The following is an 18,611-nucleotide window of genomic DNA, read 5'->3' as shown; positions in this document are numbered from 1 at the left end:
CCTTAGTATGTGGAAATAAGGAGAGATTATTTTTTTATTAAGAATTTTACAATATAAATTGAGAAGAGACAGGTTGAAGGTTCCAAATAGGCATACAAAACCACCCATCTCCTGCTTGTTTTCGTAGTTAGTTCATTACATCTCCTCGGTGGGGTATTCCCCACCAGCAGAATGACTGCTTTGTGTCATTTTTCCATTCTTGAGTGCACTAAGAGTGCATGATTGTTGCCATTATGTACCTAGATGGACACAAAAACCCTTCTTAGTTCAAAGAAGTATTATAAAGTCCGTGAAACCAGTGGGGTTTTCACAGCTTTTCAGGATACGTTAATAAAAATGAAAAGACGAACTTCTTAATATTGTCAAAGAGAACATTAAAACAGCAGTATGGACCTGAAAAGTTTGATTCTGGTTTCCTCACGCTGTATAACCAACTCAAATGTTTCAAGCTGTTTTAACTTGTTGCTAAATGTTTATCTACACATGCTGTCAGAAATAACCTTGTTAGGAAGGTGAAGTTGGTGTCTCAGCAAATCAGACCCATGGAGTAGGCGTTGAGTGGCCTGTGACTCGCTTTCCTTTTTCTCTTTCAGCACCATCAAAAGGAAAAGTGAGAAAAACAGCACAAACATTAGTTAAAGCCTGAATTTAATCCCACGTCCTACAGGAATAATTTCATTACAATGAAAGCAGACAGACATTATCTGTAGAGTTTTTTTGCTTTGTTTTTGTTTAAGCACTGATAATTATAGATCTAATTAACATAGCCTACAGCTCTCCCAAAGATCATAACGTTTAATAATCCCTTTAATTAAATGATTAATAGGAAATGCAGGGGTGGTTCTTACGAATTACCTGATTTACCATCACTGAAGACAGATTCTTTTAAAAATGGCTACAAATGCCTTGTTCACAAAAGACTTTATTATCTAATGATGCATACTGAAAACATACAGAAATCTGCATGGTCCACTTTACATGCAGCAGAACAATCTTCACTTTACAATAAGTAAGTGTCAACTGTTTTATGCAAGAGACAACACTTTAAAGTCACATTTCTTAAAGAAAAGCTTCATTTACAAAAGAAATAAAAGGTAAAGAAGCAATTACCGCTTTTAAAAAGCAGCTGCTTTGTTCAAGAGTGGAAGGTTTATGCCTGTATTGAAAGACAACATGATCACAAATAATGAAAACAATGAACAAATGAAACACTTTTAGCATAAAGCAGTACACTTTCAAAATGACATACAAATAGTTAAAAATTTCATTATGTCGTCTATCTATCCTTTAGATATAAGGTCTTTCGAATGAGATCCCAACATATGTAATTACTAAATGAAAACTCTTCTGTAAGTATTGGTTCTATGTCATAGTGAATTGTATTTAACAAAATGTATACAAAGTCTATAGCAAGTTGATTAAAAAAAAATTAAAGTAATAAGAAACAGTACACTGAAGGCGCTCTATCCATCAAGTGCGCACTCTCAAAATTTTAAATGTGATGAACAGAACAGAAGCTGTAACTATGCCACGGTTGCAATGCCAGAAAATAAAACAAGATCATTTATCAAACATGCAGGGAATTCTGCCACAACGCTATTGTCTCTCATTTGTCAGTTGTTCCAGTAAAATAACAGCTTAAACACCGGTGATGTTGATGGGTTAGCTTACCTTCAGTGTACTGAAAGTTGTACACAACCTGCTTTAAAAGAGGAGACCATCCCTGCGGGCAGGCTCAAGAAGGAACAGACCCCCTTCGGCACTGACTACACCAAGGGCATGCTGCTGTGGCCTGCACACACACACCTAGGAAAATGTGAATATAAACAGCATTTATGCTGGCCATTTTTTAAAGACAAAAATGAAGCCAAGTCTGCTAAAAACAAATCAACCACCCAGTATTACTGCTCTTTTTTTTTTCCTTTCTTTTTTTTTTTTATAACAGATGCTTTTTTTTTTTTATAATATATACGAACTGCAACCATATACATTAGCATTGTACTTCTGTGCAGTCTTGGCAATTAAAACAGTTCTACAGTGAAAATTTTCACATAAGACACAAAACAGAATTACTCTAACATTTCTAAAAGAAATATCAGCCTTGATGTTAATTCAAATGTATCATTTCTTCCTCAACTTTGCAGGGGAAATATTTATGTTTATATACATTAATAACTGCTGTGAAATTTCTTCAGTCTTTGTATCTTAATTACTCAAACCCTTTGAACTTCTTCGTCTGGTTTAAATTTTTTCCTGGATGAAGGCGTGCTGCAGAGCCTGGTTGATGCTAATCCGTTTGGCTGGGTCTAACATTAGAATCTGGTCCAACAAGTCCTTTAGCTGGTGTACTTTTTTACGCTGGTCTTCAGGGAGTCGTTGGCACCCAATCAAGTCTGCCAACAGGTCCTTGGTTGGATTAATGGTGCTCATAACAGTAACTTTCTCCTACGAATACAAAAATGGCAACCTTGTAGAACAGAAGTGATGCACAAACGCCCTACCCCTTTTACAGAGCTTCAGCAGCAACTTTTCTGCAGGGTTCTCTCGTGCCTGATGGGCAATGCCCTTCCTCATCATATGGCCTCATAAATCCTCACGCGGGCAAGGGACGAGAGTGGAAATAACGCTGTCAGGGGTAGGCCAGGCTGCATCTTTCGCCCACAGCAGGTGCATATGTGAACCTAACATGCCGGTTAACCGAGAACATCGAAATTCCACGTGGGAAGTTCCCGTATCCGACCGCTAATTCTGTGATTCTTGATAAATATACTACGTTAAAATGATACCGAAAGTAACAGTGACCTCCTACGACGTTAAGTACATCATACTGAAGTTGGACATCCTTCTCTAAAATGAAGGCAGAACTTCTCTTATTAGTAATTTAAGGATAGATTACGTGGAGGTACCCTGTATCAAGATTAAACTTGAGATTTCTCTTAAACGCGCTCCTACATTGTAGGAAAATCTCTGTTGCCAGTTTATAACTACGTAACCTGTCCAAACTGCTGCAAAAGGACATTCTAATAGTTTATAAAAATCTTATTTTTAATTAAGATGTCAAGACACGCTTGAAAGACCATACTAGCAGGAAAGCTTGGAAAAAAGTAATAGGTTAGTCGACACATTAAGGACTTACCCTTTCTGTCACTTTATCTACTTCTATATACATAAAGTTGAGATTTTGATCAAAATGCTGATCTTTGAACACACCTTTTCGAATCATCTGGAAAATGAGGGAGAGGCAAGAGTTTCAGGCAAGTTCTCTGTGTCTTACAAGTTCCACAATTAGCATCCATGTCTATTAACTTATTGCAACATGAATAATTTAACAGTAATGAAAAATATATCAAAAGCACAGTAAGAAATGTCTAGACTGAATAAAAAAATACAGTTCAAACCAGTTGAAAAAGGACACAGTATCTTCCATTGACTTACGTATTTTTTTTCAGGTCAGTGCATAGAAGGTTTCTGCTTTCACTTTATACTTAGTCTATGAAAAAGAAGCTGTATACCTTCACTTCATAAGATTTTAAATCAATACAAATTATACAGTCAGAGCGATGTCTGCTATTTACTTGCTGTTAAGAGAAGATGTATATGATAAGAAACAGAATTCAGAGAGAAAAAAGAAAGTATGTTCTACTGTTCGTTACAGCCGTTTCAGATATTAATTAAAAATCATACGCTTATTTTGCTTACCTTGTTTGGCATCTTTCCTTTGAGATCCATGGCTAGTTTCAACATGTGGTTATTGGTTTTGCCAGGAAAGAGTATTTTTCCTGTATAAAGTTCATATAATGTGCAGCCTACAGACCACATATCTATACCATAGTCATAGATTTTTCCTATAACTGAAACAGAGCAATTCCAGTTAATTCCATAAAGGCAGCATTAAACGATATAATATCACAAAGCCAGACAGATGAAAAAATTCTGATTCGTAAACTGTATTGGTGCTCCTCCTCTTAGGAATAAGAAGTCACCACAAAAGAAAAGAAGGATGCAAGCCTTTTAACTTTTACAGTATCCCTATTTTAGAAAGGGAGGTTTTTACCTAACACCCAAACTAATCAGCATGAATTAGGTTAGTAAAAAACAAGAAGTCAGAACAATACCTCTAAATTAACACATAACTATAACCAATCAGAATGACTTCTCCCTGTCCTCACTGAGCTGACCACCAACATACATGAAGAGTCACACAAGCATGCTTTCAAAGTCTGAATTTTTGACTGCCATCATATTTCCAGAGTGATGTTTTGCTAAGACCAAACAGAGAGTAAATTCAAGTCAAATTCTCTTTGCTAGCACCAGTATATCCTGCTACTGTTAAGATACGTGTAGCCAATCCAAATGTACTTACTGATTTCTGGAGCTCGATAAAATCTACTAACTAGATACGGTGTGATGTCATTATCTGCAACATGCGAAGCTGATCCAAAATCGCAAAGCTTTAATATCGTTTTAGACTCATTCACCTGAAAGTTAAACATAAATAACCATTAGCACTATTTGTAGACAGAATTACCAAAAGCACTGTGAAAGTAACAACACATTTAAGTCGGAGATAAGAAAAACATTCAGCCTTTAAATGAGAAGTTCTTCCCATATTTCAATCCTTCCTCTCTGTATTCTAAGGAAACTGTAAAACCTTCTTAAATTGGAAGTGATGGTTAATGTCTTCAGATCCTACAAAATACAAAGAAGGTCAGTTTCACGTGCTTTTCCCTTACCAAAATATTCTTGCTGGACCTGGATTTCATTCCAGATACTGAAATCGTATCAGTTTAGACTTCCAACTCCAGTATCCGGAGTACCACTCATAAAACAGCATATTATTCACGTATCTCATGCTTACACAGTAAATTTTACTGCTGTGATGGCAAGAAGAGAACATTTTAAATAAAATAAAAATCTGGAGTTTGTCACAGGGAAAACCAATGGAAAAATGCTTGATTCCTCTGATGTAGCTCTCACTCTCTGCTAACCAGAATGTTTAATGGAAACAGAAAAGACCAAAGAAAAGGGGCATTGAGGACTTTTCCCCATTATCTCATTCACATAAACAAAATCTCCATCCAGACTCAAACAACCTACTTCCATTTTGCAGAAAGCAAGAACATTTTTCAACTACTGACAGAAAAAGTCCCAAGATTTCTCCTAAGAAAGGATACATACTGTCTTACTTTGGAAGATCTGCTTTTTAGAAAGATACAAGTGGAGGCAGGTTTGTTTGAGAAAGACTGTACTAAATAAAAGATTTTATTTAGATGCTGTATTGTGTTTCTTTCTTACTATTTATACCATGATAGCATTTTATATCAAAACATGAACCCTTAACATTTTCAGTTAAAGTAAGTTTCGACTTCACCTAAATTAACAGAATGATATTCATTTCAAATACTTAATTTCACACTGTAAGACTGTGCAAAATAAGTTTCAATTATTTATTACTTACCAAAATATTATCTGGTTTAATATCTGCATGTAGGATATTGCATCTTTTAAGAAGTTTTAAAGCCAGGAACAACTGCTGGCTGTAGGAACGCACAGCTTTAATATGGAGTCCAACATCTTTCCCGTACTTTTTCAACACCTCTCGTAAATTCATACTATTAGAAGAAAGAAAGGGAGAGAGAGAGAGAAAGAATAGAAAAGAGCTTAACAAAGAAAAATATAGTGGCCTCTTAAACTGTAAGACAACTCAAAGAAACCAGTTAGCTTTAGACATTTTTGGAGAAAAGCAGCATTCAACTTAACATACATACCGCTCCGTTAGCTGCAGCAATGAAACAAAAATGCTGGTCAATCAGATCTATCCTATACTGTTATAATTACTTACTAGACTGGACTTACTTAGTTCAGAACACATTTTTAATCAAGATTAATTTGAGAGGATTTATTTGCACATGAACAGCATTTTCTTAACAACTGTGCCGCCTTTGTACTTGTTTTCTGAAGAAATAAATAAAAAAGGAAGTACGCAAAAGATACAAGTTGAGGAGGTGATTTTCCGATCGGCAGATAAAAATACCACAATTCCAGGACAAGAACATCACTGCACATAAATAATGTACTAGTGTGTTATAAAGAGATAGGGCAGCACAAGCAAGTAATTTGTGGTATGGCTTATTGATGAAAATATAATAGTAATTTCATAAAATTTGCATTGCTTCAGCATTTAACTTATCTTCACCTCAAATATGGGAAAAAGTTAAAATATGACATACACAGAAAACCGATGTCTCTAAGCAGGAATAGGAACTGAGGCAATTAATATATCCAGATCTATCGTAAAACAGTCGCTGCAATTAACCTGTCAAAAGACCCAATTATTTAAAGAAAAAGTGATCATGCAAAGAAAGCACTGTAACAATTTGCTTCCTTAAACTGCTGTTATATATGTACTCTTCACAGAATATAGAGCATTTGCTGAACCTCTCTGGGAATACCTTCTCAATCCAAACTCTTAAAATAAAGAATTACAAAACCTAATAAAAATATTGTGACACACACAAAATCATTAAGAGCAGCACTGGTGAGATGAACCATCTTTAATAATACATTATTTTGTTTCACATATTGTCCAGGCAGAAAGTTCACAATGACACTCTTACGTAAATCAGAAATAGTTCAGTAGTCTGTGGATTTGTGCTTCCAGATTTTTTTTTTTTTTTTTAATTCCTTGCATTCTTGTATCTTGGCTATAGAACAAGGTATCAGAACAATAGCCAAAACAAGAAAGGTAAAGATCACTCAGCAGTACTTTACTTCTTACAGAGAACGTCTAGCATTTGTCATCTTACCTGAGCGGCTCAAATACCAGACAGAGATGTTGTTTGTGGTAGAAATGCCTGAACAACCGTAGACAATGAAACTTGTCATCAGGATCTGCATCATTGAGCTTCTTCAAAAATTCCAGTTCTTTTAGGCCAGTTTTTTGCCTGAAAACAAAGAAATATGATTAGAAAACAAAATCAGTGAAATTCTAATACTTTTCTTAAATCTAGACATTCGCTTGTGCGGTTATAGTTATCACAAAATGAGAAGTGTCTTGTCATTCATTACTTAATGTACCATGGGATAAAAAAAAAAAAAATCACAACAGTGGTTTGCTGTCAGTGTCTACACATTGGGTAAGTTTGTTTAATTCTTTGATTTTCACTGTGCCTTTGTAACCTACTTATCCTTTCCCCCTCCTTCCTGGCTGCATGTAAAGCTAAAATTAGATTTCCTCCTGTAGTACGACACTTCCGTTTCAAACGGCACTCGCTTGAGAAGTTTACTTTTTAAAAAAGCAGTACTTAACCATGTACATTATTTAAAAAAAGTTTTAAGCTAAACTGACTATAAAGTCAAGTACACACCCAAACTGATTATCTAGATGATATACCAAACTGAAATAGCTTCTCACCCCCCCCCTTTTTTTTTTCTTTAAACTTTTCTAGATACCTATTCATATAACTCAAAATAACCCAGTTATACACACAGCAAGACAACTTTTAAAACTTCCAAGGTAAAATGCACGGAGAAAATTTTCATTTAAGTTGTCTTTAATGGAAGAGGACATAATACAAGACTGTAGAAATACTGCAGCAGATACTGAAAATGAATATCATAGACAAGTCCTCACACATCGTAGTTTAATAGATCATATTCGTTAATGTTCACTCATTCTGAAAGACCTCAATTTTTTTTTATTTCAACAAGGAGAGTCCCATCCCTTTTTATATATCTTATATATATGCAAACACATAGAGAACATACAAAAATAATTAACGTACAGAGGTCTTTTTGTAAGTTGCAGATGACCTATTAGAATCCAACCCATAGCCTGCCAAATCGATTTGGTCCATCAAAACAAAATTTTTTACAGTCCACAACTCCCATCTCAAAAATTTTTAGGGCCGGGCAGGCCTCATAATTAACTGTAACCTCCTTTCTTGTTACCACTGTTCCCTGCAGTTTTGCAAATGAGAAAGTGCCTGATGAAAATGCAAGTACCCTTCTCCTGTGATAGCTGTAAAGAAGTGTGGATACATAGTCCTCAAGCGCTTCCCATTATCTGGCTCATATTAGCAGAAAAGGCAGGAATCACAGCTGTAATCTGTTACTTCACTTGAAACAAAGGGAGATTCAAATCACATCATGAAAAACTTCCAACTGTTACATATGCTTTAATATTATTAAACAAAAACATTACTTACATAAGTTCATTGTTCCTGATGATTTTAACCGCTACTTCTTGGTTTGCTCTCGCCATGTCCCTGGCTCGCACTACGTTACTGAAGACTCCCTGACCAGTGTAACCATAGACATTGTAACGTTTATCTAGAACTTCACCTATATTAACACCTGAAGGATAAAATCAAGCAGTTTTAAGAGTTATGAGTGACATACATAATGAAACTTTTAATGAAAAATAAACCATTCCGTATAATTCGGAAAAACAGGATAAATGGTATAATCACTTAATTCCATAGTGTACGACGTTTTATATCACCCAGCTTTGTGGAAATTATGGGGAACAAACTGTGATTCTGCAAGCCTGGAGTCTTTTCAAAACTGAGGTTAAAACCTGCATGCTCATTTCATCCCTGACATTAGACGCTCAGTGAGGGCACTGTGGTACGTTTACATTAGAATAACGTTTCAGTACTTTTTACGAGAGGATCTTTGCCATTCAGCACCCTCATTCTAAGCTGTCCTTGCAAATCACGAAATACAACTTACGGTAATAGCCTTCTGCGTCAGTCCAGTTATCCCTGAGATTGGGGTTTTCTTTGAAGTCTTTTCCAAACCCAGCAGCCCTTAGACGAGCACTCTGAAATAAAAAGAAAAGTAACAGCTTTGCTTGCATGCTCTATGTTTTTCCTTGATGTTTACTTACCAAAAGCCCTTTTTTCCTACCAAAACACTGTTCCTCTCCCACAGTACAAACACACTTATCTTGTAGCAGAGAGAAACTACTGAAAACAAAATGCTATTTACATACCAGTATCTAAAGACTGATGCAAGGAAAGAGGATGGGAACAGCCAGTAGAACTATTATTAAACATAAATGGGCAAAGTTTCAATTAATACCCACAAGAGATTTATGCAAGTCACGTTAGAATGCACATTTTGGACCATGTGAATATGACTTTTTACTTACAGTATGTTTTTAGTAATAAAGTTTAGCGATTTGCAGGGAAAATGTAACTGTTTAAGCCTTGAATTTCTTTTCATTCAATGCCATTTCACAGATTTCATACTATTATACTTACGATCATAAAATTACTACTGTTGACATCTCTTAACAGAATGGTTAATATATTATCACAAATTCAAATCTATGAGTAGTAAAGAATATCTTCAGTTGAACAACAGTTTCTGGAAGGGAGAACTGCTCACACACAAGCCATTTAAATCCCTACTTCTAACTTTCAAATTTTAAAAGCCCCCCCCCCCCCCTTCAAGTATTTATCTTTTTCCAGGTCAAAGGTTTTTTTTTTTTTAATTTTATTATTATTACCAGTGGTTCTAGAGTGACACCATGGCAGCCTTTTGTCATCAACGCTTCTGTCGTAACTAATAGATTATGTCTGCCATAAACCAAGATTAACTGGAGAATGTCTAAGTTAAGAAGAAAGTTGTTGTCGTGACTTATTTCGCAGTGCTGTGCATCAGCAACAATGGGGTAGATTTACAGACAAAAGCAAGTAAAGTCTCAAAACCAGTCACTGGACTGCCAAGGGCACTTCAGCACATTTAGAGAAAAGCTGCTGGCATAGTGCAAAAGTAAAAACAGGAAATGCATCTCTTCATGCAAAAAAAACCCCAAGCCACCACATCACTCCAACACAGCATCATTAGCAAATTAAGATATCTTACACAGACACTTTTTAATTAACCATACGTGAATCTCTGAAAAAAGCACATATTTAGAACAGTGCAGCATGGTAACATTAACATAAAGCGTAACTTATAAGTAAGTTTATTACTGTGTGCTGTTATAGGTCCTATTCAAACAACAGGTGAATTCCCTAATTGCTTACTCTGGTAAAACTCCCCCTTAATTTCAGCAGGTTTTCTTTCACTGAAATATTAATTACGAACTACTTCGTCTGCCTTGGCTGATCAAAAGACTCAGAACATATTATTCAGTCAGCTACACATGCTTTTACAAATCAAAGTTCCCACAAACCTCAAGTGACAGTAACTCTCTTAACAAAAATCAAGCAAAAAAAAAAATCATACATTTCGTCTCCAAGAATTACCTACATCAAAGTATGCAGCGAACATATCATCCGATTCTGTGAACATATCGGGAGCTAGCAGTTTCTTCTGAGCTGAACCTTAAAATGAAATTTAGGTTACTCAACATGAAAAAGACAACAAACTAAAAACTCTGTTACCAGAATAATTCGTGACTTGGTATCTTTACAATACAACCTAAGATCAGTAAGTATGCTGGCAAACAGGTAGCTCTACTAATGCTTCCAGCAAATACCAATTTACATTCTAGAAATACAGAACCCAGATTACACGAGTTCTTCAAAGCACTCAAAAATTTACACCTCCTGGAAAAATTAAGTATAATAGCTTTCAAATAATTCACACAGCAGAAAGCAAAAGTACATACTTACATGATCCCTACAGATAATGACTACATACATGTATAAAAAGAAATATAAAGTGACCGGCTGTATATATATAAAAAAAAATACAAACATGCTTTCAATATACAAGTTCAGGCTTTTCTGCTAACCACAAGGCATTTTACTAAAAACCAAAGTTATAAAGCCCAGAAGCTGTTTCTTTGGAAAATGTTTTCTTCAACCCTATCAAAAAGGACCGCGTGTACAGCTTTTAGTCAAAGACAACATTAACTATTATATTTAAGGGAAACATTTTTAATGTAGGCAAGATTATCCCTTTTTCACCTTTTAATGATCTTTAAAGTCCCAAAGACATTTTACTTGGTTGATAAGATAAAAGCAAAGAAATATAAATTAAGTACACGTTAGCGAAAGCAAGTGAACTTCAAACTATTTCATAAAACACATTATGGTAACATCCCTTCACGACCACGGTAAGTCACAGACACTCCCTTTCGGGTATTAAGCAAGGGAGAAAAATAAACTGTTAGCCTCAGATGCTTCAGGTCTCGTGATGCATATAGCCAACCGCTTTCATACAGAATAACTAGACTGAAATCTTCTGGCAGCATCAAAAACTCTCATCCATCATGCTGCCACCATTGTTTCAAGGTACAGACCTGTCACCTGACACTATGGGGAGACAGGTTACACCATTGTTTCAAGATACAGACCCTTCCAGCAACTTCCTCAAATTTTCTTTTTAGTTCCAGTAACTCACACTTGCACTGGGCTACAATGAGTTATTAACTAGTTCCTTAGCAACTTACTATCCTGAGGTCAGGATATAAATAAAAAAAATGGCTTTTACAGAGAAAGATGATCCGCTGCTTCCATCTGTTGTTATAGCCACCTCCAACCCAGAATCCTACCAATAGGTGAAAATTCCCAGATTTGAGTGTAACTGATCTGTTTTTAAAAACAAACCTTTTTCAGACCTTAAAAATGGCTATGTAGTTAACAGTTATATTTTCATATACTTTAGTGGACAAAATTAGAAAGCAGTACATGCCTCTGACAAAAAAGGAAAGAGATATTGTCTGTTAATAAGAAGACTAAGTCTAAACTTGACATAAACCTCACATAAGACCAAGTCTAAACTTGTGGTATGCAAATAAAGGAAAAGTGCACAAGATAGTTCTTTCCACCTACGTTGCAGGAGAACAACCTGAAAACATACTGCTCAAGGGAACACCGGGACAAACTACAGAGCAGTACACCAGTCCCAGAGAGAAGCACCCTCTAGAACATAGCGTATTTAACCCCCAAGGATACATCTAGCGCATGACATGAAATACAAGCTAACTGTCCAACCGTTTCCTGAGGGATGGGGCAGGTTTCACAGCCCTTGTTAAACACCACGCTGTTGCAATTAAACTGTAAAGAGAAACTGAAGTAGTTAAAACTAGCTCAAGTGTGTCCACACAGCAACTAGTCACACCTTTTGACTACTTGGACGATAATTTTGAAAGTAATTCACTTTCAAAAGACAAAAAAAAAAAAAAAAAAGCAGCAGATTTTCAGTATTACAGGGTGCACTGGGAGATGCTCCGTGTTCCTTTTGCCGCATAAGGCAGGTTTTCTATCAAGATGTATTTCATTTCAGTATTGCTGTACAACAGATTATGTGCAGGGACCAAGAGGAGGAAATAGCCATTTCTTCAGCAAGAAGTTATGCCACCAAAATGGACTTACTAGCAATGACTCTCAGAAGATTTAATTGTTCTAAATTACTACAGACCCACCTATATTCTTCTAACACAGTGGCTTTGGCCAAAAAAAGGGACAAAACGGGCATGGTTTCCAACCCACCCCAAAATAAAGACTAGGACTATATTAAGCTTCTAAGGAAACAACATGCATAAGTGAGAAGAAAAATTTTGGAAGTTAAAAAGGTTGATTCTTAACTATAAAGACAGACACCATTACTTGCTCTTCCAAATTTATAGCATGAATTGTGTTAAGAGTTTTTAGAAGTATAGAGAGCATGTTCCATTCATGTCATCCTCCTTAACTAGCAAGCTTTATTTTAATGTTATAAGTACCATAATATTTGTGGAAACATTCTCAAATTCTGTCCAAAAAGTCAATCTACTTCTAAGTCTGGAAGCCTGTAAGGAAACTAAGCAAAATGTCTCTTCTGAAGTGCTCCACTTAAGAGTTGAGCTTTCATAAAGTGCACTATACAGTGAGATTTCAGATTCTTACCATTGTTCTGTTCAACTGTCATGAGGTTGTGCTTGGCTTTTACTGATGCCTCAAATGTGTCCACATTTTCCCGTTCGTACTCCTTAACATCAGCAGCTACTCTTTCTAGGATGTCGTCTGGCGAATTTGAGCGACTACGCGTACTACTTTGAGGACTGCTTGGTTCAGATGGTACAGATATATTACTGTCTTCTGTCTGGCCTTTGTATTTCTAAAAAGAAATTTAATTATTAATCTCACCATCACAGCTTATACAATTTAAACATTTTTATACTCATTTTTTCAATGGTTTGTGCTAAACCTTAATCTTTGCTTTCATAATCACCTACATCTCTAATGGCAACAGATTATTTGCAGAATGGGATGCAGCCTTTGAAAACACATTTTGCTACCATGCACCACAGCCCAGACCATAAAAGACGACTGAAAAATTCACGTGTGTCCTTTAGGCTTTTACATTTCTGTAAAAAGTGATTTTTATTGATGATTAACTATTTTGTGGTGCGTGACAAAACGTCAGTACCAATAGATTTATTACTAAACCATTCTGGCACACAAGTAGTGAAATAAAGTCTTTAAGGAAAAATCAATGATCTTGTATCTTACATCCCAGAATCTTTTCCATTTTTATTAGTATAACGGTACAGAAAAGTAGTTTTTAGATTCAGGTTTTTTATTTGAATTGGAAATTCTGTTTATTCATTCATTCTTGTTGAAAAATTTCAGATGCATTAAAAAGCTCAAGACTTTACAAATTTTTTTTTTAACTCAAGTAGTATGAAATGATACAAACGTCACGTCCTCTCCCAAAAGTTAAAAATCAAACTGAATAAATGCTGATACCACTCAGTTATCAAGGTAGAACTATTCAGTAATACAAGCAGAGGTTTCCCATTTAGGGAGTGAAGCTCTGAAATTTGCTTCCTGCACGGACCAACAACAGGTGTAACCGGCCTTTAAAAATAATTTACTTCATATGGTTTTGCTCACTCATAGTTCTGAAGGATTTTCCAATGGGCTTTGCACAGAAGTCAAAACGATGAACAGTATTTTTAGTGCTGCTTAAAATAAACAGCACATTATAACTGTGTTTTTATAACTAAATATTAAGTAAATATGCTACAGCATTTTGCTTAGTATGTTCTAACTGTGTGCCAAATCCCAACTTTAAAAAAAGATACCTGACTTGTGCTGTACAATTACATCCTCTTTGGCCACAGCTCCCTTTCAGGGGTCTCGATCACATATTACCTGTCACTACTGTTACCTTCTCACCAGGAATAAGAAGTTTACGGGAACTCACACGTGTAACCGAATACATTATCTACTTTCATGAAGAGGGAACCCATGTCAGTGGCTTATGAAGTTTTGGAAATGGACAAGGACAACTCCTACTTGAAACAAACTGACCAGTTAGGTTAATCGGTATGCAACTTAATGCTATATTGACATTATGATACCAATGATACAGCTACGAAGAAAACCTACTGTTCTAGGTACTTGCCCATGCTATCCCACTCACCCTGCCACTCATAACTATCCAGTCTTGGGGAAGATCTCTGGATGATATTCTTAAATTGCTTACTTATTAACCTTAGACAAAACCAAAACAATATTCCCAAGAAATACCAACAGCATTATCTTAACTACCCAGGGATGAAAAGTTACTGTAATGAAGTGGGCATGGTGGTGTTGGGTTGACGGTTGGACTCGATGATCTTAGAGGTCTTCTCCAACCTTAATGATTCTATAGAATCATAGAATCATAGAATCATTAAAGGTTGGAAGAGACCTCCAAGATCATCGAGTCCAACCATCAACCCAACAACACCATGCCCACTAAACCATGTCCCTAAGCGCCTCATCTCCCCGCCTTTTAAATACTTCAGGGATGGTGACTCAACCACTTCCCTGGGCAGCCTGTTCCAATGTTTAACTACTCTTTCAGTAAAGAAATTTTTCCTTACATCCAATCTAAACCTCCCCTGGCGCAACTTGAGGCCATTTCCTCTCGTCCTTTCGCCAGTTACTTGGGAGAAGCCGGTGGGATGGGGGAGAGAATCAGAAGACTAAAAGTGAGAAAACTTGTGGGTTGAGATAAGAACAGTTTAGTAATTGAAATAAAATAGTAATAATAACAACAACAATAATAAAAGAAAATACAAAGCAAGTGATGCATGATGCAATTGCTCACCACCCGCCGACCGATGCCCAGCCAGTTCCCGAGCAGCAGTCACTGCCCCCCTGGCCAACTCCCCCCCGGTTTATATACTGAGCATGACATCACATGGTATGGAATATCCCTTTGGCCAGTTTGGGTCAGCTGTCCTGGCTGTGCCCCCTCCCAGCTTCTCACTGGCAGGGCATGAGAAGCTGAAAAGTCCTTGACTAGTACTTAGCAACAACTAAAACATCGGTGTGTTATCAACATTATTCTCATCCTAAATCCAAAACACAGCACTGTACCAGCTACTAGGAAGGAAATTAACTCTATCCCAGCTGAAACCAGGACACCTACAGATTAAGATAATTGAAGAACATTTTTAACATGTCATAGGACTGTCAGAGAATGTTTAACCGTAGCACAAAAATGCCTCACAGAAGAGTTGCTTCAGTCTTAAAAACAATGCTGTTGCAACAGAAGTGTAAAGTTTAACTAACATTTACAATAAATTAACTGGAGAAAATGTAGTAACAGTAATTACTATCATAATGTAGTAATAGGCTAAGAGCCTTCCTTTATCACAATTTTATAGTAAAAGCATAAAATTAGTTTCTGTAACCCACATGATAATATAAACGTCTACCTGAACAATTGCTTGCCGCTGTAATCTTCTTTGTCTTATCTCTGCTTCCTCATCCTCTTCTTCCAAATCAAAGTCTTCGAGACTATAAAAATATAATTACTTTTTATATAACATCATAAACATAATCTTATCTACTGAATTTTACCAAATGCAGTTCTTTGGCATAGAAAGCACACAATATATTAAACAATAGCTGTTCAACTGACTCAGAAAGCAAAGGTGTGTTAAATCCCAGTGTGTATATTACATCTCCTTACAGAGAAAACTTATGTTTTGGTATCTCATTGGGACTTTGAGTATTCCATTTTTAACTGCAAACAATTAACAGTAGCTGCTTTTAAAGAGAAAAAACACAAAAAAACCTTGTTCATTTTCATGCCAGCATCATTCTTCCTTGATAATTTGATTAAGAATGCATACTCTTGTGCAATTGGATTAAGTAGATATTTAGCAAATATAAAAACAATTTGCAGATAGCAATTAATCCTTTCAGCTGTTACAGTTTTTCCTCAAGCAATAAGCTTGAGGAAACAGACCAAGTATTTTCACAACATACTGATCAAGTTGAATTTAGAAACCGAGCAAGGTATCATCCCCTCAGGTCTGTTGTCCCACTAGCCAACAGGTCTTGGTATTTCTTGCATACTCCAAAGTTTTCCAGATCATCCCAACAGTAAATTGACAAGATCACAAGTACTAAAACATGATTAAGGTTTTAGGTGACAACACAAAACCTACACCATGAAGACAAATGTCAGTTCATTCTCTGTATCAGTGGATCTGTATTTTTAGATAATCAGTGCAAGTTAGAAATTAATTCTTACTTTTCATCCGATGAAGACTCCTGTTCAGCTTTCATACCCTCAGAAAGACTACCTTTAAATTTGTCTTCTTTAACTTTGCTTCTGCTCCTGCGTCTATGGCCACCACGTGACCTGGACCTCCTTCGAAGGCGAGATCTACTTCTTCGGCCTCTATCCCTGGTAACAATAAAAGGGGTTTGGGTTTTGGGGGTTTTGGTTTGGTTTTTTGAAGAAAAGGAAGAAAATCTATTCATAAAACATAAAGGTACATAACGACTCCAAGTAATAAAACAAACGAATTCATGGAGGACAAAATGCATTCAACTATGCTAGCATATATAAATGTGGACAAAAAATGCATCGTCTTTTTACACATCAGATAGCAATCTTTATTCTTTTAGTAATATTTTACAAAATATATTAAAAAACGCAGCGTGTCTTTACCTCCTCCGAGGAGACCTACTCCGCCTTCTTGGAGATCGGCTACGTCGAAGGGGTGAACGAGACCTCCTTCTAATGGGGGACCGAGACCTTCTTCTGGATGGGGACCATCTACTGGGTGGGCTAACATCTTTTGACCTTTCACGTCTAGACAAAATATCATCTCTGGTGCGCGTTCTTAAAATAGAGGAAGAGAATGGCAGTAAAATCAGGAGCAAGCTGAAAACAAAAATCACAATTCCCTCTAAAAGCTCACTTTAAAATCTTACTGCAGGTGAGGGACCACCAGATGGGCTTCTGAGGGAGGGATGGATAAGTATGCTGGCTGCCCTTCCTCTGTGTCTCTCCCCACTCTGGGAAATAATGTGCCCATACATAGGTCTCGTTCAGGATAACTCTGGAAACAGAGCTTGTTATTTACTACCACAAAGCTAAGAGTTTTAAAACAAAGCTTGTGTTTCGGTCTTACAGAAATAGTGGCCTGTTTTCATGTCTATCAGAAACAGCATTTAAACAATAAATAAAACCCAAAAACTAATTATTGAGAATTTTCTCAGCAACTTTACAACACAGTATTGAAATCTAGGACCACACTACTCCACAGCAATGACTTCAAAGTCTATTTCAATTTGGGCACTAGAACTGGACGGCTTCAACATTTCACACATTCTAATACAGCAGCTGAAACCCAGAATTCTTAATTAACATGTAAACTAACCCCTCTCAAATTAAAAAATAATTCAAGTTTGACACTACATACAATTCAAAATTTGTTCATTCTTGTCTATACAGATTCACAATTATTCAAGATAAAAAATCCTTGATGGGACAACTACATTAAAAAGCTTAATTGTATTCCACAACAGCAAGACTTCAATCAAAAATTGGAAAGGATAGAAGTTAAAAATGTTTAACAACTATTCTAATGAGGCTGCAACAGAAATTCTTGGAAAATATTTCCACATCATTGTTCAAAGAAAATGTTGCTACTTTATTTCTTTTTTTCCCCCTCCTTTTTTTTATTTTTTCTTTTTTTTTTTAGATCAAATTGGGACAAGTTATTTCAGGTGTTATCTCATCAGTGAACAAAATCTCTTGGGTCTGAAAGATTAATTCCACCCATTCTGTAACAGTTTTTTTGTTTGCTTTGAGACTGTTATATCAGCTTCAGTTACCTTAGCTACGTATAACGACCAGGCATACAGAACTGATGCAAAATAGTAAACAGTGGGACAGAAGGAAAATTTACGCACATGCAGAAGTATTGGCAGTTTCTACAAGAAATTACTGTAGACTCAAATGCGGGAGCAGGCTGATCCCTTTAACCCATTTAATTTACGTTATGTTCTTGTGAACAATATTACAAAAAGAGTCACAGGATGAACTGACAGTTCCGGGTTTCCTGGCTAACAAAGTGGTTGTACTGCCAAAACCCAATCAAAATATCTATAAAAAAATAAATCAGTTCAGGGATCACAGGTATGAGATAAAAAGTAGAAGCCGATTAAGAATTCATAGTAACATCATATAATGAGTAACTTCAAAGACCTGAGGAGTATCTTACAGGATTAGAACACTGGAAACAAACACGGAAAATAAAATTACTGGGAATTTTTCATCAAAAATGTTCATTAAAGCTCCTGAAATTCTCTGGCAGCCTGAGTAATTACAGGTAGTTAAAACTCCAACATAGTTGGAGTTAGTTCAGGATG

The 18,611-nt window shown here is 36.1% G+C and overlaps 1 protein-coding gene across 1 annotated transcript in view; it reads right to left on the bottom strand.

Moving 5' to 3' along the window:
* Window positions 1–902: 902 nt before the first annotated feature.
* Window positions 903–18,611, bottom strand: part of PRPF4B (pre-mRNA processing factor 4B) — a 21,465-nt gene continuing 3,756 nt past the window's right edge. Inside the window, exons 3-15 of the mRNA XM_009326525.1 lie at window positions 16,903–17,076; window positions 16,480–16,635; window positions 15,656–15,737; window positions 12,849–13,059; window positions 10,264–10,337; window positions 8,734–8,824; window positions 8,208–8,355; window positions 6,807–6,944; window positions 5,459–5,612; window positions 4,364–4,478; window positions 3,700–3,851; window positions 3,137–3,223; window positions 903–2,445 (exon numbers count right to left, since the gene is read on the bottom strand). Coding sequence (XP_009324800.1) covers window positions 2,242–2,445; window positions 3,137–3,223; window positions 3,700–3,851; window positions 4,364–4,478; window positions 5,459–5,612; window positions 6,807–6,944; window positions 8,208–8,355; window positions 8,734–8,824; window positions 10,264–10,337; window positions 12,849–13,059; window positions 15,656–15,737; window positions 16,480–16,635; window positions 16,903–17,076 — 1,786 coding nt within the window. The 3' untranslated portion in view covers window positions 903–2,241. The remainder of the gene's footprint in view (window positions 2,446–3,136; window positions 3,224–3,699; window positions 3,852–4,363; window positions 4,479–5,458; window positions 5,613–6,806; window positions 6,945–8,207; window positions 8,356–8,733; window positions 8,825–10,263; window positions 10,338–12,848; window positions 13,060–15,655; window positions 15,738–16,479; window positions 16,636–16,902; window positions 17,077–18,611) is intronic.

The sequence above is a fragment of the Pygoscelis adeliae genome, unplaced genomic scaffold, assembly GCF_000699105.1.
Source record: "Pygoscelis adeliae isolate BGI_AS28 unplaced genomic scaffold, ASM69910v1 Scaffold186, whole genome shotgun sequence".
In the NCBI taxonomy this organism is placed as follows: domain Eukaryota; kingdom Metazoa; phylum Chordata; class Aves; order Sphenisciformes; family Spheniscidae; genus Pygoscelis; species Pygoscelis adeliae.
Note: the sequence above shows the minus strand (reverse complement) of the source record. Positions and strands in the feature narration are given on the sequence as shown.